The sequence below is a fragment of the Anas platyrhynchos genome, chromosome 1 (assembly GCF_047663525.1).
Source record: "Anas platyrhynchos isolate ZD024472 breed Pekin duck chromosome 1, IASCAAS_PekinDuck_T2T, whole genome shotgun sequence".
Lineage (NCBI taxonomy): Eukaryota > Metazoa > Chordata > Aves > Anseriformes > Anatidae > Anas > Anas platyrhynchos.
In genome coordinates this window covers 124,763,773-124,788,634 of record NC_092587.1, presented here as the reverse complement: position 1 = coordinate 124,788,634, position 24,862 = coordinate 124,763,773, and the positions used below count along the sequence as shown (strand labels likewise).

The 24,862-nt window shown below is 39.8% G+C and overlaps 2 protein-coding genes across 3 annotated transcripts; both read left to right on the top strand.

Annotated features, from left to right (window-relative positions):
* The first annotated feature begins 53 nt into the window (after positions 1 to 53).
* Positions 54 to 16,147, top strand: PWP2 (PWP2 small subunit processome component). Its single transcript, XM_027448843.3, has 21 exons — positions 54 to 196; positions 297 to 409; positions 756 to 850; positions 1,176 to 1,275; positions 2,280 to 2,423; positions 2,891 to 3,026; positions 3,539 to 3,756; positions 4,942 to 5,085; positions 5,710 to 5,780; positions 6,324 to 6,460; positions 7,431 to 7,579; positions 8,216 to 8,363; positions 9,404 to 9,554; positions 9,963 to 10,143; positions 10,401 to 10,548; positions 11,655 to 11,763; positions 12,209 to 12,274; positions 12,634 to 12,852; positions 13,879 to 14,029; positions 14,927 to 15,001; positions 15,180 to 16,147. The coding sequence occupies exons 1-21, from the start codon at positions 179 to 181 to the stop codon at positions 15,334 to 15,336; spliced, it is 2,730 nt and encodes a 909-aa protein (XP_027304644.3). The 5' UTR covers positions 54 to 178; the 3' UTR covers positions 15,337 to 16,147.
* Positions 16,148 to 17,524: 1,377 nt separating this feature from the next.
* On the top strand, positions 17,525 to 24,216 carry GATD3 (glutamine amidotransferase class 1 domain containing 3). Of its 2 annotated transcripts, XM_027448850.3 has the most exons (8): positions 17,525 to 17,553; positions 17,883 to 18,126; positions 19,374 to 19,426; positions 20,207 to 20,320; positions 21,082 to 21,201; positions 22,027 to 22,119; positions 22,452 to 22,608; positions 23,226 to 24,216. In XM_027448850.3, exons 1-8 carry the CDS (start codon positions 17,540 to 17,542, stop codon positions 23,352 to 23,354), a joined length of 924 nt encoding a protein of 307 aa, XP_027304651.2. In that variant the 5' UTR covers positions 17,525 to 17,539; the 3' UTR covers positions 23,355 to 24,216. The 2 variants fall into 2 exon arrangements, with proteins under 2 accessions (XP_027304651.2, XP_027304659.1); XM_027448858.3 differs by lacking the exon at positions 17,525 to 17,553 and having other exon boundaries at positions 18,110 to 18,180; positions 23,226 to 23,377.
* Positions 24,217 to 24,862: the final 646 nt, after the last annotated feature.

Here is a 24,862-nt window from a genome sequence, read left to right as displayed (position 1 = left end):
TTACACGCGAGGAAACCAAACTCGCGTGGGCTCTCAACCCTTCAGGCTGTGCTCCCTGACGGGGGATATCGGGGAGGAGAAAAGGGAGGTGCGGGCTGCGGGCCCGCCTCCATCTTGTGGCCCGCCCGCCCCCTCGGCCGCATGCGCGGGCCGCCGGCCATTACACGCAGGGCCCGCCATGAAGTTCGCCTACCGGGTGAGTGCCCGCAGCGGCCGCCTCCCTCCCTCGGGCCGCTGCGTGCCTCGGCTCTAACCGCTGCCCTCTCCGGCTTCTTCTTTTTCCCTCCTCCTCGCAGTTCTCCGGCCTGCTGGGCACCGTCTACCGCCGCGGCAACCTCAGCTTCACCCGCGATGGCAGCAGCCTCGTCAGCCCCGTGGGGAACAGGATCTCCCTCTTCGACCTGAAGAAGTGAGCCAGCCGCGGTTTGCCTCTGCTTCAGGGGCTTAAGCTTTCCTCAGGGCTTATGTCTTGTACCGTCTATAAACACGTAACACGGCCTAGAACATCACCAGCATTTTCCTATGGGGCAGAGTTGGGGCTGGTGATTGTTAAACTGGGAGTCTGGTCAGGAGCCTCTTGCATCCTTGGTGTCTTATCAAGTAACTGCAGCAACTAATTAAAATCCGGAGGGGTTTGCATCAAAGTTGTTTCAGCAGCGTTAATGCAGGCATCAAAGCATATTTCATTGATACCAGCGATGACTGACATTTCCCCATTCCTGCACTCAATTCGCTGTTTTGTCGTTTTATTGCAGTAATAAATGTGAAACGCTCCCGTTAGCTACGCGGCACAACATCGTGTGTGTGGGGCTGTCTCCAGATGGAAGTCTTGCCATACTGGTTGATGAAGGTACTTGCACAAACAAGTTCTTTCTTTCATAAAAAAAAAAATGAAGTAAAAATACTCTCTGAAAAGTAGGCATTCAACCTTAAATCAGAAGTGCTCTGCTTTAAAAATTAAATCAGAATTTCGGCAGAAGGTAACTTCATTTACAGAACTTAGCGTTTTTAAAAGTAGCTATAAAGTTTTATTTTTCTTTATACATCATTGTACTCGCTGTCTTCAAAAGTTTCTGAAGTACTTTTTTGAATAGGAAGAAAACCCTAGGTGTCCTAGGGTTATGTTTTCTTTGGTGATTGAATAATTTCTATATTTCTTCTTTTTCTGCCCTCAGAGGGAGCTGCCTTGCTTGTCAGTTTGGTTGGTAAATCTGTGATACATCAGTTCCATTTTCACAAGCCAGTGCACAGTGTCTCCTTTTCTCCTGATGGCAAGTAAGTAAAATGCATGTACTTCAGAATTAAATATCAGAATTACTCCATACAGTACTTGTAATTATTAAAACATTCTGACCAATCAGGAAATGATGCTTGTTAGTTAACACAGAAGAGATTTTGAGCTGTACCAGGACCACTTTACTGATAAAGTCGAGCTGGAAAAAGAAAAGGAAAAGCAAAGCTTGGGAAGGTGCCCGTAACAGATGTTGTGTATGGTGGAACTTTTAGAAACAGAAAATTCTCTGTGAATCTTGCTGTCCTTCCATATTTTAGGGAGGGTTAAAGAGCCCACATGGGGAACGGTCAGCGCTGCAGAGTCACACGATGGCACTCATGGTGCAGTTCTGGTGCTGACTTGGGTTTGTTGTCTCCTTTGGTAACATAGTACTTTTTTTCATATCTCATTTTAACTCTACGGTTACTGAGCCAAATAGTGACATGAATGTGAGAGTTGTCAGAAGGGAGAGAGGAAAAAAAAAGTACAGGATTCCCTTTTGGTGTCATTTCTCAGTTTGATTAACTTAATGTGATTGTGAATGAGTTTTTGCTTGGAAGTTGCAGTCACAGTTCTGGCTGTTACGCTGGCTACAGGGCAACATTAAAGGATATGTGTAACAGGGATACAGATGCGTTGTTTTTGTGAAAGTGACCAGCATATGGAGGTGAAGAGCGGTTGAAACAGAACATCTTATTTTGGATGTTTGAACTTTACCTTCCTGTGTGAGAACTAATGAATAAAAGTTTCAGTATTCACCTTGACTGTTTTTTTCCAAATGTTCTCTCTCTTAACACACCTGTTCTCGAAGTTGAGGGATAATAGCTACCTGGAAATAATTTTTTTTTGGTTTTGATTCCGAAGTGCTCTGTATTTATCACTTGAGTAACACGGAAACCTTTTTAACATTATAGTGTTCTGTTCCATTGCAGTTTGTGCTGAAAAAATAATTTGCTTTAACAGCTTTGTGTGCAATTCTGCTTTTTTCTTTCTCCCTATATGACAGAAAATTTGTGATTACAAAAGACAATGTTGCTCTTATGTACCATGCTCCTGGAAAGAAACGAGAATTTAATGCATTTGTTCTGGACAAAACGTATTATGGTCCATATGATGAAACAACTTGTATTGACTGGACTGATGATTCCAAGTGAGTTGTTAAGCTAAAGCACTGTTCGCCTGCTTCCGTTGTTAACATTGTATGCATGTAACAGTCTACTTTATTTGCTCTAAAGTATTTACTAGCTTTAAAATTTTATTTATACTTTAATTGAACACTATATACATATATAGCATAATATATATGCTATAAATACTGTAGCTAAGCAGACTAGAAAGTACGAAATAAACATGCATTAGGGAATAGCAATTCATTCTTGCTTGAAAATGCCTAGTTATCCGTAAAAGAAATGCGTCCTGCAAGTATGAACACTGTTGAGCTTTTGAATATATTTAATCTCATATACCTTTGCTAGAGTTACTAACTGAAGTTTGCAACCCTCCTGTCTAAAATTGCTGTTTAAGTGGAGACTGTTGTCTTGCCATGCAGAATTTTCTCCGCCCACTGACTAGTCGTGCAAACCAGCTAACTAGCTCAAATTGCCTTTTCTTTTGTAGATGTTTTGCAGTGGGAAGCAAGGATATGTCTACGTGGGTGTTTGGAGCAGAGCGATGGGCAAACCTGATCTATTACTCACTTGGAGGACATAAGGATGTCATAGTAGCCTGCTTTTTTGAAGAGAACAGTCTAGATGTATGTACATAATGACACTACATTCTTGAATTTCAATATTAAAAAAGCTGAGGTAGGATCTTAGCTGTAGATAAGGATGCTGACTTTTTTGATAGCTCAGAATTTTTAAAATATGTGGGTAGTGCCTCAGCTCATCAGCCATGAGTTCACAATTCACAGAATGTTTCAGGAAGTAAATGATAAAAGGAGAGTAAGTTATTCAAAATCGCTCCGCCCAGAAGTTACAATTTTAAATATGAAGAGAATAATCAGCTGTAACTCCAACTGGTAATAAAATTGCCTTTGGTCTTTTCCACAATATTCTGAAGGCAGTGTAGAGTAAATCACCGCTTTCTCAGGACAATTGAATTTTCCAAACCTAATCATCTGGATTGCTAGAGGGCTAAGTAAAATATAATTCCAGTGATGGAGTGCAGACTTGTTATCCCTTCTGCAATTCTGTAGTCAATTCTAACAGAGCAGCAGATTTCAAAACATCTGTTAAATAATAATCATACGTTTATTTATTCTAGCTGTACACAGTTAGCCAGGATGGAGCTCTCTGTGTGTGGCAGTGTGATACAGAGCTTGATGGTTTGAAGCCCATGCCTCCTAAAGAAGCTAGGAAAAAGAACAGAATAAAAGAAGATGAAGAGTTTCTTGAGGAATCTAAGGGTGAAGAAATTCATGGAAAAGCCCATCCAAATGAACAGGAGATTAGAGAGAAAGTTAAATATTCACGTGTTGCAAAGTAAGTGATTTTCAGTTTTCCAAAGGCAGAATTTTTCTGGGAGTCTACCACATTGGTCTTTTTTCACCATTTATTCACTCAGTAATGTAAAACTCTGCTTAGGATTTAGCAATTTACTTTAAATCCCATAATAAATAGTTTCAGTAGAACATTCGTTGCCTTACCTTGACTGCATGAAAGGTGATACCTTCACCTTCAGAATAACAGGTCAGTATTATTTTATTAGTGTAAGAAATACGGCATATGTTTTAATGTTTGAAATCCAAAAAAAAAAAAATAAAAAATAAAAATAAGGAGATCAGCAGTACAGTATCCTAGCGAAGTCTAGAGGCTGTGAGTTCTTTCAAGAGATTGGCTTGAAGAGGTGAAAGAAATGTTTGGTAAAGATAGCTGGTAAAGATAGCTCATCAGCCTTTTTGGTAAACTACCTGGAGATGTCTTTCTGAAGTGTCTCCCTGTCTATCCACATCAATTGAGATGTGTTTTAAAAAGAAAAATCCAGTCTGAAGATAGCCATAGCATTTAGCTTTGCTGGAAGAAGCATAATGGTCACAGGCAATCTCTAGTTGGTAACAGTGGAGTGAGGGAGAGATGGCATTCTGGAAGGGGCAATTTGGGAGCACCTGACATCAGGCTTCTCCTCTCAGTCTCTGACTGTAAAGGAAAGTACCCTACCCCAGCCTGCATTGGAATTAGCCTCTGAACATCATTTCCAAGCAGCGAAGGAATTTGGAATATACAGCTGTTAAAGTTCAGATGCTCTTTTATTTGACCCTTGTGTGGTACTTACCTGTTTAATTCCAGTAAGAGCTACAGCTACAAAGAAACTTAGAAAAGCTTCTTCACTGTGCATTCTCGTGCAAAACCTTCTTCACGGTGCATTTCCTTTATGTTAACATTCTTCTCTTTTATAGTATGTGGTATCATTGTGATGTCACTTCTTACAAGATTACTGTAGCAGTTGTAAACATTCAGAAAAAGGAAGGGAAGAGAATGAGCTTTTTACAAGCTATATAAAGAATGTTTTTTGTAGTATATAAATATATACATATAAATTCTAGAAATAGCGCTCTTGAGTTTTATTGTAGGATATTTTCAAAATACTTGACGTATATTGCAATGCAACTATAATGTCATACTTTTATTTTGTATTCAGTTTGCTTCTCTTATTTCTTTGATGCCCAGGTATTTTTTCAATAAAGAGGGAGATTTTAATAACCTGACATCTGCAGCTTATCACAAGAAAACACACCTCTTGGTCACCGGTTTTGCTTCTGGAGTCTTTCACCTCCATGAGCTTCCAGATTTCAATCTAATCCATTCCTTGAGGTGAGGTGAATGGGGTTGTGGTTGGTTGATTTGGTTTGGGAATAAGGTCTGTGTTATTTTTTTGTTTTGTTTTGTTTGTTTTTGGTTGGTTTGGTGTGGTTCTTTCTTTCTTTGGTTGAGAAAGCACCGTCTTTAGTAGTGAAGGAGGAGTATCAGAATAGAAGAATATGCGTAGCAAATACAGTTGATACCTGGAAAAGAAGAAAGTTCTGCATATTGAAAATGATCTATAAATTGTCTCTAGTTTGAAAAATAACAATATTTTTCCATTGCTGTATGATGCTAGCTAAAGAATGCATTATTTCCGTGTATAAAAGAAACAAAAAGCAAACACCAAAAAACAGGTTTACTTTCTTGAATTCAGAGTTTACTCTGTTACTAGCAAGTATGTCTTTGTTTGGGATATTGATATTCTGTCTTTATTACAAATAAGGCAATATTGCCCATTTAATGTTATTTAGTATAATAAAAGAGACAGTGTATATGCTGCTTCTGATGTTACAGTGATACAGAAAATTCGGTAATCAAAGATCATGCCTGAAAAGAAAAAAAACTCTAGTTTCTCAGATTATAAATTTTATTATTTGCATTTTCAAGCCTTATATAACAGGTAATTTTCTTTAGTATTTCAGATCAAAGGATAGCTTCTATTTCTATTAACTGTACTGGTGACTGGATTGCCTTTGGATGTTCAGGTTTGTAAATTTTTTTGGTCTGTGGTCATGGAAAATGAGGAATATCGTGGGCATACAAGTCCAAAGTCTACCTGTCCTTGAATCCAAATGTTAAAACTTTGCTAATAATTCATAGCCTCATTTCCATAGCGTCTGGCACATATCCCTAATCGGGTTGTCCTCAGAGTTCTTGTGATTCTGGGATAACTACAGTATCCAAGATAAAAAATGCAAAATGAACTGACTTGACGTAAACATGAAGACAGAGTTCCATCCTAGCATATTTCAGATTTTTGGCTGTTTATCAGCATGCATCTATCTGTTTATTACCAAAAGCAAGTTAATAGCATTGTGGTTGTAGTATGGAGGATGTTAAGCCAAGTAACCTCGAATTTTTAAAAGAAAAATGACTTCTATTATAACTTCTATGCATAATGGAACCTGTTGCATCAACAATTTTTTTTTTCTTCAGTTGTTAGGTGCAAGTATGTGATTTTTTTGTCTTGCATTTGCTTGTTGTCATCATTGGATTTATAATCCTGGTTAATTCTTCTGTGTCCATAGGTTTGGGTCAACTCCTGGTATGGGAATGGCAAAGTGAGTCCTATGTGCTGAAGCAGCAGGGCCACTTTAACAGCATGGTTTCGTTAGCATATTCTCCAGATGGACAATACATAGTAACTGGAGGGGAGGATGGAAAAGTAAGTGAGACAGTAGTATTGAAATACGATTTTAAGTTTTAAAAAGATAGAATGGAAATTCAAGCTCTTACGATGTGGAAAGCTCTGTAACCATAATTAGTACATATTTCTTAAAGAAAAAAAGGCAAGGAGAAAAAAAGTACAACCTCGTTTTATATTTTGATTTTCCTCTGCACAGCTTACGTATTTTGATGTGTTATTATTGGTGTCCTCTGTAGATTGCATCACTTACGCTTTTTAGCAGATCTTTTTTAATATAGTTGCAGTAAGAGAAAAAAAACTAATTTATCAAATGTTAATTTATATCCATTTGTGGTAGTTCTGTGATACATGGAATTGAATAAATTTTTGGTCACCCAACTTCATGCCCTTTCATTAATTGATTTTAATGGGAAATTTACTTCAACTTACTTCGAAAAGTGCAAATCCTAAACAGATTTTTCTGCAGTGTACTATTAGAGAAGCTTGCTATTTAAAAGAAAAATGATCTCATAGTACTGAAATGGAAGGCTAGGTGTACAAAATACAGATACTTTTTTTTTGGTTGGTTTTTGTTTTGTTGTTGAAGAAGAATGTTTTGTAGATTAATTTAAAAATGACATGGGGTTTTGAAGATCAGTCCCCAAAACATTAAAGTGACAAAGTATCTTGTCACGATCAGGAGCTTTGATGGGGGGGAAAAAGAGACCTGCCAGTTCCTAGTTTTAATTTGAAATCAACTTTGTTTCAAAAATGTTTGGATTGTCTCCACTTAAATTTCCTTGTTGTATATTTGCCTTTAGGGATCTAATGATAAGCTGTGTGGCTCTATTTGCCTCACTTGCATAGAATTTCTTCCAACTGGATTGAAAGTCCCTTATGCTATTGCAGAGTAGCAGGGCTAACTTTTCTTTATTCTTCTGCTGCCTAATCCTTTCTTTCGGAATGAAGAATAGAGATTATAGGAAGGCTTCTCTCGTCTCTCTTGCAGGTGAAAGTGTGGAACACTTCAAGCAGTTTTTGTTTCGTCACTTTTACAGACCATACGAGCGGCGTAACTGCTGTGACTTTTACTTCCAGTGGCTACGTTATTTTGAGCGCTTCCCTGGATGGAACAGTGCGGGCTTTTGATCTGCACAGGTAACTTACCATAAAGCTTTTGTTTAGCATTTGGTCTTCAGCCCTCACATCCCAAAATGCAGCAAACTACTGATTGCTAATTTCAAGATCAGGTTACACAAATGTGAGTGTTGCTTTGTTGATTCTTGGTTCAGCCTTTGATTCAGACTTGGATAGTAACTAGGAATCCTGCCATTCCGTCCAGTTCCTATGAACAAAATTCTGGAAGAACTTTACTCAGAGAAGCTGGAAATCCAGTAAGATCATTCTTTGCCTTTAATGTTCAAACAGGAGGAAGGCACCTGTCTAACAATGTTTGCCATAGTTACAGTGGTTGAGCCATTACAGTACAGCTGTGTACATGACTGGATGTGTAAGCAAGCCTGTGTTGTCTGAAGAATAGACATACACTATGTAACAGAAGACAGTTCTTCTGTTTTGAGTATTTTGGGCTGTAATTTCTGCAGAATTAGTAATAATTTTTTGAGTCTTGGAATCATGCTGAGGTGTTTGGGTCTCATTCTGTACAAACTTTTTTTTCTGTAGGTTGCTTAAAAGACTTAAAGAATTTAATTTTATGTTTAAAAAAACATGTAAAATGTATGTTTAAAACTACCTGAAATGTTTTTTTGTAATTTATTTTCATTTTTACAACAGATACCGTAATTTCCGTACCTTTACTTCTCCACGACCAAGTCAGTTCTCTTGTTTAGCTGTGGACTCCAGTGGTGAGATTGTGTCAGCTGGTTCCCAGGATTCCTTTGAAATATACATCTGGTCAATGCAGAGTGGAAGGTTGTTAGATGTAAGGACTCACAATGTGCTTGAAGTTAACACAGAATACATCATGGTGATACTAAGTAACTTTGCTATTAGTTGGAGGACTTTAATACACTTTAATGAAGTGTTTTCTGTTTGTATTTAAGAACAAAGGAAACAAAGGGAACAAAGCAACACGATTTCCTGAAACTTCTGAGTTATTTCATTGAGCTTATCCTGTATTTTTGTGGGAAATATTCCTCAGAATTTTTGAGTCATGAGCTCTTTCTAGCTGCTGAAGTAACGCAAGTATTGCTGAGGTATTACAGTGCTATGGCATTGTAACTGTCATTACTAGTTGTTTAGAGATGTTTCATAGAAATGAAGAAATTGTAGGTGCTATCCTAAGATCAATGCAGATTCCATGGACAGTTTTGCTATTTTCTATTTCATTTGCTATTTTCAGTTCTTAAGCATTATTGTATATCTGACAGCCAAGTAGATGAACTCAGCAATTTTTACATTTAATTTGGTGCAGGTGGCGAATGCAGAGCATTGATGCTATCTCTCCATATACTTGAGTGGATTTTCAGAGTTTTGGGTTTAGTTCCTTTGCATGATTTCTGTTGAGAGAAGTAGGAGCTCCATGATTGAAAAAACTGTGTTACTCTTATTCACAGTTTTTGTTAGTGTGTTTTCTTAAACGTTTTCGGTTGGAGGGTATCTTGAATTCTCAGTTCGATGACTTGATTTTTCACCGTTGCTCTCCTTCTGATAAGAAGGGAAAAGAGAAAATAAATGCTCCCTATGTCTTAGTCTCTCTAGAGTCCGTGCACTATTTGAGTAATAAGAGTGGTTATAGATGCCTATGCAATGGTAGCACTGCAGTGAATTCAGTTTTTTAACTTCTGAAAATAAAAAGTTGAGAGTCATTGGTATGGATCATTCCACACATCCAAAACTTACCACAAGCATGCGTGGACAACTTAGGTATAGTTCAGTTGCTACATTTAGAGTTTGTTGAATGCAGACTGTATGAACTTCAGTTTCTCTTACCTAATTCCATGTTATCTTTTCTTTTATTAGGTGTTAGCAGGTCATGAGGGCCCCATCAGCAGTTTGTCCTTTAACCCAGTGAAGTGTGTTCTAGCAAGTGGCTCTTGGGATAAAACGGTCAAGTTATGGGATATGTTGGACAGTTGGAGAACTAAGGAGACACTAATGTTGAACTCAGACGGTAATTTTAATTTCATCTTGTATCAAATATAAAAATATTATCAGAAATGATGCAACAACAATAAAAAGCAGAACACGTCAAATACAAAAGTCTTTTTCTTAAAGAAAACAAAAAGTTGAGATAGTTCTCTATAGCATTTTAACATATAGCACTTTATCTCTATATCTCTATAGCACTTTAACAGTGCAAGAAATCCTTCTTCTGTATAACCAGCTCTAGTTTTGTAATTAGCTAAATATTTGTATTTTGTTCAGAGAAGTACTGTCAAACTTGTTAATCTTTAGCTTTTCCTAGTAGTTGCTGAAATGCTAGAAAAATATAGGGTGTGTTTTTCCTGGAAAAACATAGTCTTTTTCTTTAGAAAAAGAATCCAACTATGTTTTTAACCGTTAGTTTAATTCTTTGCAGTTCTTGTTGTTGCTTTCCGTCCCGATGGCAAAGAGCTTGCGGTTGCTTCTCTGAATGGACAGATAACATTTTGGGATCACGAAAATGCAGTGCAAGTTGGCTCAATTGAGGGAAGACATGATCTTCAGATGGGAAGGAAAGAGCTTGATAAAATAACTGCCAAGCAGTCAGCCAAGGGGAAGTAAGTAAATGAGATAACAGTTGTTGAGTTGCAACTGCGTAAAAAGTTATGGAAGTATTTCAAAAAGTCATTGGAGTTTTAAATTGTTCATACATTGTAATGTACCAAAAGTAGTTGGTTGTAGTAAAATGGTTTTATATGTGAATGAAGATTCCACTTTTTCAATGGAATTATTTCTTTTTCTGTCTTGACGCTGTAGTCGTCTTTTGGCTCAGATGTGGCAATGAAATTAACTACTTTCTATTTTTCTTTACCAGATCTTTTACTACTCTGTGTTACTCAGCGGATGGTCAGTCTATTCTGGCAGGTGGATTGTCGAAATTTGTCTGTATATATAATGTCAAAGAACAGATTCTTATGAAAAAATTTGAGATCTCATGCAACTTATCTCTAGATGCAATGGAGGTATGTGATTATAGGAGTCAGTCCCCCCCACATCCCACTCCCAAAACTTGGATTTTGGTGTGACGTCTAATTTAAATGCCATTTATGAACATTTTGTTTATCATGGGTTCATTTTGTTTTGTGCAGAGGTCTGTAAGGAGAAGTTATTTCTTAGAAAACAAAAATAATTCTTTAAATTTAATTAAAACCTTGCCAGACAGCAGTGTGTCTGTATTAAATGAGCAGAATTTTTAAGCATAATTAAGTCAACTGGCAGTTAACTTAAAATTAATGAGATATGAAAATTCAAGTGACCGATACTTTGTGCTAAGCTTACTTTCCCTGTGGGTCAGTTGCTTGTGCTGGCAAAGAAAAGGAGTTGAGAACGGGAAAATACCACTGCAATTTACCAATGCTGTTCCTGAACAGTGCTCAACTCAAAATTAAGTTCCTTTAAAAGTAAAATGAATGATGAAAAACAATGGGAGAAAAGAAAAAATCCAGTAAGACTTGTTAACGTCTCCTCACCAGGAAGAGTGATGAATGCGCTAATGTTCATGTCAGGTTATATTTGACTGTGGTTCCAAACTTGTTTCTTTGACAACAATGGCTTGCGAAACAGCCTTCATTTCTGTGCTGCTCCTTATTGTGCCAGCATAGTTTAAAAGGATATCAGGAGTGAAACAGCTGGAAAAGAATCCTGGTGGAGAAGGTGTTTAAAAATTGGGGGTGGGAGGCATTCAAAGCTTAATTTTTGTAACTGGCTGATTACATGACCATTAATATTAGCACAGTAAGATTATGGAAGCTGAAGGGGAGGAAAAGCAGGACTGTATTTGAGGAAGTGGTGCCCCCTTACGTAAAATGGTATTTAATAATGTCAAGCCACAGTCTGAACCAAGTTTTGTTGTTGTGAGGCCATAAGAATGAAGCAGCCTGATTCTTATCTGTGGTTGGCCTGCTATTGTGAAATGATCACTCTTCCCTATGAGTTTGTAAGAACTTGTGGAATAAATTACAAAGAAATAATCACTAAATGATTCCTGAATGTTATGGAGCATTTTGGGGATTAACAGGTGTTTGAGAGGAGATGGAGTGCAGTGAATGGAATTTGTGTGTTTTTCCAGGAATACCTAGATCGGAGAAAAATGACGGAATTCGGCAGCATGGCTCTGATTGATGAAGGGGCTGGAGATGAGGATGGTGTTGCTATTCCTCTTCCTGGAGTAAAAAGAGGTATGGCTTTTGGCCTTGCTGTCTTGTTACTAGTCTTGTGTGGATCAATTTGACCCTAGAGTAGATACCAGCAGTGAAGGCTTTGAATTGTCCAGCTCATTGTTGTGGTTAACTTGAATGTTCTGTGGCTACAGAGACTTGTTAACATGAATTCCAGATTCTGCTGAACGTGGAACCCATGAGGCCCAATTTTATTTTTCAGTTGCTTGCTTTTCCTCTGATCTCTAATCACAGCAAAATTCAGTCCTACCACTTTGTTTAGCTTATTTTAACTTGTAAGATCTCTTGCACAGGGACTATCTGTTACTTACCATGTCTTCTAACGATGCCAAGTTTTGACATGTTCCACATTTTTTGATGTAATGATAACAGCACAGCTAGAGTTGATAGGTAGGCTATGAACATTTGGTGGATGTATCAAACCACTTATCAACTTTTCTTGTAGGTGACATGAGTTACCGACGCTTTAAGCCAGAAATAAGAGTGACTTGCCTGCGATTCTCTCCGACAGGTGAGCATTGATAGTGATTTTTTTTCTTCCATATAAAACAAGCAAAAGAGTAGAACAAAAGAAAAGTAACAATGAAGTGCAAATGCCTTTGGAGATGGTTTGTTCAGATATTCTGCAGTGTTGATGGGTTAGTAGTGTGGTCTCTTGTGCCGTGGGTAATTAGGAAACTTAAGCACATACTACTTTGAACTGGTATTTTTCACAAGTACCATCGTTGCTGATAGGTTCATCAGTGATGTGCTACTTTCTGTCTTAGATCTTGTAAGCGATGAAGAGTCATTTGTTTGTCATTCATTACTCTTGTGCTTCCATCCTGGAAGACTCATCTTTGTTCTTAAAAACTGTTTCTTCTTTACCAGGACGAAGCTGGGCAGCCACCACCACAGAGGGTCTTCTTATCTATTCACTGGACTCCGGGCTGATTTTTGATCCTTTTGAGCTGGACATTGATGTCACACCCAGCAATATACGCAAAACGCTGCATCAGAAGGAATACGCTATGGCCATCATCATGGCCCTCAAGCTGAATGAAAAGAAGTTAATTCAAGAGGTTATAGAGGCTGTACCTAGTGATGAAGGTAAGTGGGTCTTCCATAAAATTTGACTGAGCTAATCATAAGCAGAGATGTGTAAGCCAAATAAGGTGAAGTGTAAAAGGCCAAGTTCATCTCTGAGGAAGAAATAAAGAAGTTAAAATATTCCAGGATTTGAGTCTTTTTACTGTAGCTGAAGGCAGTGAGAGAGGAAAGGATGATCTTGGTAAAATTGTAACATAAGTTAACACCAAAAGGTCTGTTTTTTTTTAATTTTTTTAACAAATCTGCTGCGTGGTCGCCTAGGGACTTTTGAACATGGAATTTGATCAGGTCCAAATTCATGTAATGTTTTTGGACGTCACTTCTCAGAATGTGCTTGATGTTAGAGGAGCTTAGCAAGTATGCCTCTGTGACGAAGACGGTCAAATGGACACTGGACTGTAGCATCAAGAAAGGAGTCAGCATCTTGAGGGAAGTGATTGGTCCTTCTGTGAGACCATGTTATGGTGTCCAGTTCTGAGCTCTCCAGTACAAGACAGATATTGATGTTCTGGAGCATCCAGTGGAGGGCTTGGGATGTTACTAGAGAATCAGAGAACATGACAGCTGAGGGGAAGCTGAGAGAACTGCATTTGTGTAGTCTTGGGAAGAGAGGAGGCCAAGGGAGGATATTTTTACTGTCTTAAAGTGCCTAACAGGATGTAGGAAGGCAGAGCCAGATGTAGAGGTGCACAATGATATGAGAAAAGCATAAACTAATGAAAATATGCACGTTATCAAGGACTGTGTTCATGCAAACCAAACAGATTTTAAGTTAACTGATTTCTTTCTTTTAAATACAATAACAATTGGAAGGCCAAAAGAGGAGCAACGTGCTACCTCAGAGGCCGTGCCCTGAAATACAATATTAAATATCAAATAGTTGCCCAGACACTGCTCTCTTCTCCTTCTCCTTATTCTTTCTTCTAGTCTCTGTCATGTTATTCTAAATAAAATAGTAATTCAACACTAGTGTGTATGTATATATTTGTTTTGTTTTGTTTGCTCTTTGTTTTCTTATTTGCACAGTTGAGGTTGTCTGCTCATCACTCCCAGACCTGTACGTGGAGAAGGTGTTGGAGTTCCTGGCCTCTGCCTTTGAGATATCTTGTCACTTAGAATTCTATCTTATTTGGGCTCATAAGTTGCTCATGCTGCATGGACAGAAGTTAAAAACAAGGTGAGATCTTGTGAAAGTCAAAAAGCTGACAAGCATTATAAAATACTCGTCAGTTTAGGGCTTTCCATTGACAATTACTAGCATTCTGGATAGATGCATACACGATATTTGAAACTACTTTACTAACCAGTGTATATGAGATTTGGAACGCATGATAGGGTTTGTACATGCATAAAGATTTGAAGAGTGTTAGTGGGATCTTCTGAACTGTGTTTTAAAACTCTTATAAATGTTAAATATAACTGAAAGATAATGAGCAGGTACTGACTGCATTTTATAGACTAGCTTGTAATTAAGGCATGCACTGTGGCTTATTTGTGCTTTGCCTTCCTACGTTATTCCTCACAACTATGTGTGCCTGCCCTGTGAATTATGTTCAGCCTACCTTTACTCCAGAGTTTATGGACATCTTGGAACAAAACTAGGCAAATGAGGAGTTTGGTAGCAAGTGAGAGGTAAGGAGTCATTTGAGACAGAGTCCTGCAGGTTTAAATAACAGTGCAATGTCTAACTCTTATCTTTGCCTTAGCATTGGTACTGGTTGACTGAAATGATGAGAACAAACTTCATGCTTTTGTGTCTGCAGAAATAGAGTGTTTAAAACAAACTCCTAATTGTTTGGAAAGTACTGTAGTACTTGGAAGAAACTGTGGTCATTACAGGAAGTACAACTAGTTCTTCATGTTGCAGCTGGACATTAGAAAAAAATTGGCAATAAATTTTGAGTATAATCATTGGCACAATCAAAAGCAAAAAGCTTTTGTTTGTTTCATGTTGACTTTTAAATACAAACATGTTAGGGTAACGTGCATGCTTGTTAAAATTTTGAGAATATAGAACAGATTGCCACATGGAACTATAGATCGCACTGCAAGTTGTGTATTTTCTGCCTTTAAGGTCACAGAAGCTGCTGCCCGTGATACAGTTCCTTCAGAAAAGTATCCAGCGTCACTTTGAAGATGTTTCCAAGCTGTACGTATTGCTAAATTGAACAGTTTAAATCAAGTCCTGCAGTGTGGAGTAATCTGCAGGATGATAGTTCAGTATTTGAAGTTTCAAGACTGTCTTCCTTCAAACATGTCTTCTTTATTGGTATACTTTAGGAGAAAAAGGAATCTGGTTTCTAACATGTTCCTGTTTATTTTTACAGCTGTGAATGGAATATCTACAATATCAAATATGCGCTGGCCATTTCACAACAGCGAGGCATGAAACGTTTGGCAGAAACATCAGTAGATGAAGAAGAGTCGGAGTCTGATAGTGATTATCTTATGCAAGAAGGTCATAAAGACAGTTTAAGTTCCTAATGACTCTTCATGGGAGAGAGAAAACTGAAGACAAAGTGAATTTATGCAGTGGTATTCACTGAGACTGAGTGGCCCTCATAGTGGCATAATTTAACTCTTTTTAAACAGTGTGAAAGGAGTTACGTGTGAGTTACAGGAATGGGGAAAATTTAGGATGAAATGCCATCCATGGTATACGTTGTGTAGCCTTTGGCCATAACACCAATGATTTGCTTGACTGCATTGATTTAGTTTTTTTTTTTTTGTTCCTGGTTTCAGATAAGACAAAAACGTGTTTTTATCAGTGAAGTTAGAAGTATGGCTTCAAGAAATGGATTCTTTATTAAAAACACATTGTATATATATCAAGTATCATGCATTATTTGTAATGAAGTCTCCTCAGACTTTGAGGTGGACTCTTTTCTTGACCATGTTTTTATATCATTTTTAACTGGAAGGCTACATGGCACCCAACTTGTTTCATTTAAAAAAAAAAAAAAGATTTTTAATACATGCATGTGGTGTTGTTTGATCAGTGTTAAGTGTACCCATTTTTCTTGTTTCTGTAACTTACAAACCTGATGCAGTTCCAAGAATAAGGATAAATGGTATATCCCCTAATAATGATTATGGCAACAAAGTTACTGTGCTGTACAATTTCTGCAGGAGTTTAATTAATCTGTTATACTGTAGTAAAAGTATGGTTAGAAATTGTCAACTCAGTGTAACTTAAATTATAAGAGAATGTTACAAATGTTTCTCATAAAAGCCCTTTCTTGTCTTTTTTTTAATATATGAAAGTTTGTATTAACATAAAAATATGAAACTTCAATTTTCTCTGTCTTTGTGAATTGGCACAGGAATTGCTCAATAATGACGCTGAAGTTCTGAATGCAAAGAACCATATCCATGTTTGTGTTGCTTTCAAGCCATATGCTGACAGGACTTTGTTGGTGAACACACTGCACGAGAAAGATGTGGACCTGTTAGAGCAAGCCCAGAGGTGGGCTACAAAGATGCTCAGAGGGCTGAGGCACCTCTCCTTTGAAGAAAGGCTGAGAGCTGGGGTTGTTCAGCCTGGAGCAGAGAAGGCTCCAGGGAGACCTCATTCTGACCTTTACCTAAAGGGGCTTTATAAAGAAGGTGGAGAAGGCCTCTCTAGTGGGGTAGATAATAGTAGGACAAAGGGGAATGACCTTAAACTAAAAGAGGATAGATTTAAACTAGATGTTAGGTGGAAAGTCTTCATTATAAGGGTAGTGAGGCACTGGCACAGGTTGCCAAGAGAAGTGGATGTCCCATCTCTGGAGGTGCTCAAGGCCAGGCTGGATGGGGCCTCGGCCAACCTGCTCTGGTGGGTGGTGTCCATGCCTGTGGCGGGGGGGTGGAATTAGACGATCTTTAAAGTCCATAACAGTTCTTCCTAAGCATTACAAAACAAAACTTGTGTTTGTCTCCAGACAAATTCTATGATGCACATCACAGAATAAAATTCTACAATATGTTCTTCCATATCAATAGGGAGAATAATGGAAACTTCAGGTCTGGTAGGTCCGAAGTTTGGCAGACTCTTGTGCCTGTCCGCACAACTTGCAAGTAGGTCAGATTTTGTCCAATTTGCCCCTGTGGAGTGGGGCTGGACATTGGAGAAGTGCCTTCTTCTTACCTTCTGCTGCCAGTTGTGACCACGTTAGCAAACTTACATCTTGGTTTAATTACAACTGATTTTATATTGATGTGTATTGCAACAGGAATGTTGCTCTTGCATGTAGCGTGGTTTCCTTAATAAAAGAGAAAAACAACTATCATCCACCAAAAAAGAAATAAATAAAGGCTTTATAAAACACTGATTGTTGTTTACCAGGACAAGAAACTGGGGAAGAGTGGAGAGCAGTGGTGAAACTTGGCATGTTAAATGTTTCTTTTATGGTCAAAGAAGAATACCTAGAGCTGGTGATACAACTTTACTTCTCAGATGAAATAGGTTATAGCTTTTAGAAGCTCCAAGAAATAATTTAGGCTGGCTCTATATCACAGAATCATTAAGGTGGGAAAAGACCTTTGAGATCACCTGGTCCATCCATCACCCTGCCACCGATGTCACCCTCTAAACCCTGTCCCTAAGCACCACGTCCAGCGTTTCCTTGAACACCCCCAGGGACGGTGACTCCACCATTTCCGTGGGCACCTCATTCCAATGCCTGACTGCTTTTTCTGAGAAGAAATGGCTCCGTGTTGGTTCATTAATGATATTTTTAATAAGGTTTGCAGTCTCGATAGCCTGTTACTGCCGTTGTACTGGCGTGCTTGGGCTGCACGCACCTTGCGGCCAGTTTCACCTGCAGGATCAATGTGCTCAAAACAAGCCTCGAGCTTTTACTTTTATGCTTGTTTTACTTTCAGCGTGGTGGGGTGGTTGTGCTTCAGCTTTCACCCCTTTTTATTCCAGCGGCAAGGACCACCCGGGCTCCCAAGACGGGCATGGAGGAGAGAAACCGCGAGACGGCGACAGAGCCTCACGGCACCGAGGGTTAAACCTAAAGTGCCTTTTTCCTTCCGTCCCTTAGGACGGCCCTTCCTCTCCTCCAGAGGGAGCCACCACCGCCATCACCACCACCACTACCGAGGGCTCCGCGGCCCGCAGCCCGCAGCCCCTGCTCGCCTCACGCAGCCCGCCCGCAGCCCGCACCCGCGGCCATGTTGGCCGCCTGCGGGCCGCCATTCCGCGCTGCGCTGTGCCGGGCGGCGCCCCCCGGCATCGCCGCCTTCCACAGCTCCTCCCCGCGCCCCCGAGGTGCCCGAGTCGCCGTGGTGAGTACCGGGGGGGCGGCAGGCCTCGGAATATGCCGGCCCCGGGGGTGAAAGGTTGGTTGTGCAGCGGGGAGGCGGCCCGGAGGGGTTGGGGGGGGGGAGGAGGTTGGGGTGGTCGGGCACGGGTCGGGGGGTGTAAAACTCCCCGGACGGTGTTAGGTTTATTTATTTGCCCCTAAATGGAAAACAGAATCAAAAATCGGAAAGCGGAAGGGCCCTTGTCAGTGTTAGAGCGGTGGAACTGTAGTTTCACGGACACAAAAGCACTGACGGAGCGATCTGGTTAACGCCGGGATGTCAGGGCGCTGTGGCAGCAGGGGGCTGGGCGCGGTGAGCTGAAAGCCCCTGCAAGTCCCGTGTCTCTAAATAAGACAGTGTCGGTTGGGTTTCTGTTCGCGTATCTGTTATTAGAAACTCTCAAGTTTCTAAAAACCGAGATAAAACCAGGAGGGAAGAGAGGAAACGAATACTTTTCATTTCGATTTTTTTTTTCCCTTAAAAAAAACAACCAAAACCCGCAAGTGTTCATATGTGTGTTTTCAGGAACTGGAGAACCATTTGGATTTTCTGTTCTTGTTATCATTTTTTTTTTTTTCATTTTCCCCCTTCTTTACTGTCTGAAAGACTCCCTCCACCTGTAGGATAATGGCTGATTGCCTTGTGCTTTTCATTCTTCATGTCTCTAAGCAAGCTGAATTATTAGCATAGTAATAAGGCATGGTTAATAACATAGTATAAGTAGATTTAAAATGATGTAGCTATCATGTGGATCCTCAGACAAAATGCAGCAGGTAAAATAGCTTATCATAAGTACCACTTGAAGCGTTCTTCTCTAACACTTGTCTTCGATGTGCATCGGGATGAGGATGTGTTTCACACCAATAAGGACACTTCATAAGTAGACATATAACACTGAAAACTGCCCATTGTATGCATGATAAACACACATCTAAGGGTATCATGCAAGTTTATAAACTCTGAGGAACAAACACACATAAATGTTAGTTATCTCTGAGCCCTGTCTGCGGTCGGTAGCTATAAATAGGGAATGCTAGCTCTGCTGTATGTCAAGTGGTAATGCCGGGGCTAATAGTGTGATGTTGATTGGCTTAATAAAGAGCTTGTTGCTAAGTTGTTGGGTTTTTGTTTAGGTTGGTTTTACACTTTTTAAATTCTACAAGGCCTGTGAAAGGTCCTATAGGAACTTTGGTATCACTTGAAATACCTACTTGGTTTTCTTATTGCAGGTCCTGTCTGGTTGTGGTGTCTACGATGGCACAGAAATCCATGAGGCCTCAGCGTAAGTTGCTTTACAAAACTGTAGGCTCAAAAAAAAAAAAGTCTGCTTTTCATTAGAGCACTGTTGAATTCAGTTCTGCTCTCTGGAGTCAGACTTGCACAGAAAGATGTGTGATAGTTTTCCTTCAGAGTCCTGTCATGGGTGTGTGGAGCTGCGGTTTTGTCACAGCATAACTGGGAGCTCAGGCTGCATTCTTGCAGTACTCAGTGACTGTCCAGATGCAGAACAGTGCATATAATGACAGAGATGTGAATTTGAGAGACACTGTTTTTCCCTCAGAAACAGAAATTCAGAGTTCCAGAATCAATTTCAATAGAGATAATTAAAGGCTTCATTTAATAATCAACATGAGTTTTCATTCCTGGGGCTAAATTTAATACTGTTAATTATTATTACTCAAGTTAACTTACTAACTCTTAGTATTCGTTACTAAAAGAAGCTTCACCTAGACTTGGATTAAGTTTATTCATAAATATGTTAATGGTGGGACTCTACTGTAACAGCTGGGGACTTGGAATGAGGAAAAAGTTCATACTGTACCTGGTTGCTTGCACAGGAGCACAGAACAAATATCTTGTCGCTAGCTTGCCTAACTGCCTCCACACTGACTTTCAGGTCTGAACTTTGGTACAGTTTTGTGGAGGGATTTTGCTGCTTCATGTTCTGTATGCGTTGGTGGGATGTGTGTCAAAATCAGATGGGATATTTGTAGCAAGACTTAAGAGCCAGATAAAGCCTCTCTGCTAAGGTTTTCAGCACGTTTTATCTCTGTTTTTGTAGCATACTGGTACACCTTAGTCGTGGGGGAGCTGAGGTTCAGATGTATGCTCCAGATGTTCCTCAAATGCATGTTGTTGACCACAGTAAAGGGCAACCAGCTGAAGCTGAGTCAAGGTAAAATTTGTTTAATGAGTTTTCTGTGTGTGTGCTGGGTCTTGGCCTGATACAAACGTAAGTGTTTTTCAGGTGTAGCAGCCTGTAACTGAACATGGAACACTACTTGCTGGCTTTAATAGCTTTATGCTAGCTGGTGTTTTGTTGGAGACATTTTTTTATTAAAAAAAAAAGTTGGGGGGGAGGTTATTATATAGTCTCTGGACCTCTGGTGTGGAGATTATTATATAGTCTCTACATGGCTGTGTTTTCCCAGTGGTGCTATTTTACAAGCATCTATAGCTTCAGTATTGAGTGCCACTGTTCTTTCTTTCTTCTTTCCTCTTCTTCTGCCAAAACTTTCTTTATGTTCTTTTCATAGAATGATAGAACCCCATCGAATGGGTTGTGTAGGAAGGGACCTTAAAGACCACCTGGATCCACCCCCCTGCCATGGGCAGGGACACCTCCCCCCAGCCCAGGCTGCCCAAAGCCCCATCCAGCCTGGCCTTGAGCACCTCCAGCGATGGGGCACCCACAGCTTCTCTGGGCAGCCTGGGCCAGCGCCTCACTGCCTACACAGTGAAGAATTTCTTCCATACATCTAATCTAAACCTACCCTCTTTCAGTTTAAAGCCATTACCCCTTGTCCTATCGCTACACTCCCTGACAGAGTCCCTCCCCAGCTTATCTGTAGGCCCCCTTTAGGTACTGGAAGGCTATTGTAAGGTCTCTTGTGCACAAGTGCTTAATTTGTCTCATTTTATTTCCACTTCTTCAAGGAATGTTTTAGTGGAATCTGCAAGGATTGCTCGTGGTAAAATCACAAGCCTGGCTAAACTTACTACAGCAGACCATGATGCTGTGATATTCCCTGGTGGATTTGGAGCTGCTAAGAACTTGTGAGTGCCAGATAAATATTAGACTCCTCTTTGATGCACACAGTAAAATCAAGAAACAATAAATGGCCTTGTTTACTACATAGGTAACTGCTACTTAATAAGGAAAAGTTCTTTGAAAGAGTTGAAATTATGTGTTTAGTGCTGTTTGTGGTGGTTTCCACTCATAATTTTTATTGGCACTGTTACATCCTAAATTTTCCCAACAATATTAATGAGAGTTCTAGAGTTGAGCTAATGCACAATAAGTCCTTTTTCTTTCACCCTGGTGTGACCCTTTGAGGTTGACTGAGGCAAGTGAAGGTAAAAATTAGTTTCAGGTGCTTGCTAGCATTATCCTTCTTTGTCTTTGTGACAGCCTACCCAAAAGTTCTCTCATGCATTAGCAACAATAGAACAATGACTAACTCAAAAAAAAAAAAAGTCATTTGTTATCCATGTGGAGCTCAAACAGTCTTGTTATTGACCTGTCATTTTATTGGCTTTGAGAAATCTGTTGTTTGTTTTGTTTTGTTTTGTTTTTTTACTTACGGGTTTTTGTTCCTTGGTAATTTTGCTGTTTTGCTTCTCAATAATCCTACAGAGCTGATACAGTAATTCTTATTTCCTGATATTTATTTAAAGTAAGGAGCTTTCTGACATGCCAAAGCTTTAGAAGTGAGTCATTTTGGCCAAAGCACTGCTGGCCAACTGCAGCATCGTTCAATCTTTTTAGAAAGTATTTAAGTTTTGTGCTAACCCTCGAGAGCCAGATCCAGGGCAGATAGGCATCCCTATTTGTAGGATTGTAATGCAGTATATATATATATAAATTTCTTATTGTGGCAGATCTACCTTTGCTGTTGATGGGAAAGATTGCAAGGTGAATAGAGAAGTTGAACGTGTCTTGAAAGACTTCCACAAAGCAGGCAAACCTATTGGGTATGTATGTTAACTGGAGAGGGGCATTTGTATGATAGCGTGAGCGTGGAGACTTACTTTGTCTTGTGGAAATGTGCAGCTGTTACTGTTGTAACTAGAAAAAAACATCTTTGGTTTTCTATCAGTGGTAGCTTATTTTTAAAACGTGTGTTTCAAGGTGCATATGTGTGTGTAGGTGTTTGTGAAAGAAGAGGCTAACAAATGTTGAGTGGAAGTTGCCCTGTGATGCCTTTCAGATCTGTAAGACTCTGTCCATTTGAATCTTGTCAATTATGAGCATGTTTTGAAGGAGTGCCATCACAGAATCATTCTTGTAATTCCTTTTGTTGCAGTCTTTGCTGCATTTCACCAGTCTTGGCAGCAAAGGTTCTTTCTGGTGCTGAAGTAACTGTGGGCCACGAAGAAGAGGAAGGTGGCAAGTGGCCTTACGCTGGAACTGCAGGAGCCATTAAAGAGCTGGGAGGAAAGCACTGTGTGAAAGAAGTGACTATATCCTTTCCTGTCCATTTCCATGTTGAGAGACAGTTTTCTAATGTGTCCTTACAGAAATGAATACCTGCAGGATCTGGGCTTTTCTGCTAACACTGTAGCTTAGTGGGAATGCATGGTGTGTAGTGGGTAGCATTTAATACGGTGCCTGATTAGACAACAGTGTCTTCTGTACACAGCTGCATAGTTTGAAGTAGTTCTCAGTTGTCGCCATAGAACTCCCTTGGACACCTGGTAATGCAGTCAGGCCAGAAATTGCACATAAGACTGGCACGAGTTACAATTAGCCAGTTATCTGTGAGATCTTTCTTCTTTTCATGGAGGCTAAAGCTGTGTTCAGACTGTATTCAGAGGGATTTTACTGCAGTTGGTAAGTTTCATAGGTTTTCTTGCGTTTCTGAGTGCCATTGCTCCTGTAGTGTGTGTATTTCTGGCAAAATAATTCCTAATGTCTCACATTATAGGTTGCAGCTGTCTTTACAGCTGGGCAGTATAATGTATTTGGAGGTGTTTATTTATGGGGTAGTGGAGTTGTACGGTTTGGTCAGCGATGGTTTATTTTGCAGACAGCATATTTAAGTGAGACGTAGGCTGTGTTTTCCTTAACTTCCTTTCACGAAGCTCATGTGGATACAAAAAACAAGGTGGTGACCACCCCAGCATTTATGTGTGAAACAGAATTACATCATATCTTTGACGGCATTGGGGCCATGGTAAAGAATGTGTTAAAATTAACTGGCAAATAAAGTGTCTGTTTTGAACATGAAAACTTCAGGAATGTTTAAATATAGGGTGTAGTATTCAAAATAACGTGGACCAATGGAAGTATTTTCACCTGCTCGTCCTGTTCGTACTTTAATAGTTGGTTACGTGAAGCTGATTGATTCCCAGCAGCACCATGGGGTTGCCCATGTGCTTCCTGAGAGAGAAGGGCTGCAGAAGGGCTTGCAGAGAACAGGCAGTCTGTCCCAAGGCACTGAGCATTGTCTTGAGCTTTTTCAGCTGGAGAGAGCTGTGCGGATGTGTTTGGACACCAGCCATCACTGCACCCTTGTCAAATCCTTCCCATGAGCACAAGACCCGACTGAAGGCACTTTCAGAAACTGAGGGCAAATGTGTTGTAGGGACATAGCAGATGTGGTGGCGGTATATCTAATGGACAAAGAATGGGAGCCGAGAGGAATTAACTCTGAACTAAAAGCCAGGGGCAGCTGGCAAGGGAACTGACATTTTCCACATGCTAGTGTCAACTTCATGTTAATTAAATGGAAGAATAAAACATCCATCTTTTTAAAGAAGCCTGTTATCACCAAGGAGCCATTCTGAATATCAGCATCTTAGCTGTCACGGTACTAGCGCTTTGAAAAATTCCTCCATTGGTCCTTTGTAGCTAGAAAGGTCTTGAAGGAGAAAATATCCGCTGATGTGACGCACAATTTTTAAGGATAATACCTTTTAATAAAGTAGTTGCATGACTAGCAAACAGGTAGAGGAACAAATCTCAAGTTATCCTCACTTCCCTTGCTTAAGGGTAATAAAGCTTTCTCCAAAGAAGTATTGCTGAATGTCTGAAATAATGATGTATAAATAAATTAATTTCTGCCTTTATGTCATCCTTGTTCCTCATTTTTGCTTGATAACTGCCTCTGATAACTTACACTGGTTCATACATTCTAGAAGTTTTTCAGTTTTTCAGTTCCCTTTACATCTATGAGACATTTACGTATAGAATCCAGCTGAGTCTCCTTCCTTCCCTTCCCCACTACTTGTCACCTTTCTATTCATCAGAAAGCAACATTTCTCAATGCAAATGAAAAGACACCCCTTACCTTGCACTACAGTTTCTGCTACATGACAGGCATGCTGAAGGGAGCCCATATCTTTCAGGGAGGATTGGGTGTTTCATGAATTAAATCTCTGTTTCATGAATTAAATGTCTGTGGCTGAAGACTCACTAGGGATGTGGAATGGCAGTTTGTGGGAGAAGAAAGGAATGAAACACCGAGTGGGCATTCTCGGTTAGTTCGGTGAGTGTTCATGGAAAACGTGTTTGCTTCTGGAGCCTTTTAACGTGTATTTTGTCAATAAAAATTGTGTTGGGATTTCGAAGAACTGAAGTTGCCCTTCAGAGGCACTGTGTTCTTGGAGGACTGCATGGAGATCCTTTGTGCAGACCACAAACTCCAGCGTGGTTACAAAGAAGTCGTGCACAGTCGTCATGATAGCAAAGGTGGTTCAGAAAATGGATTTTGGA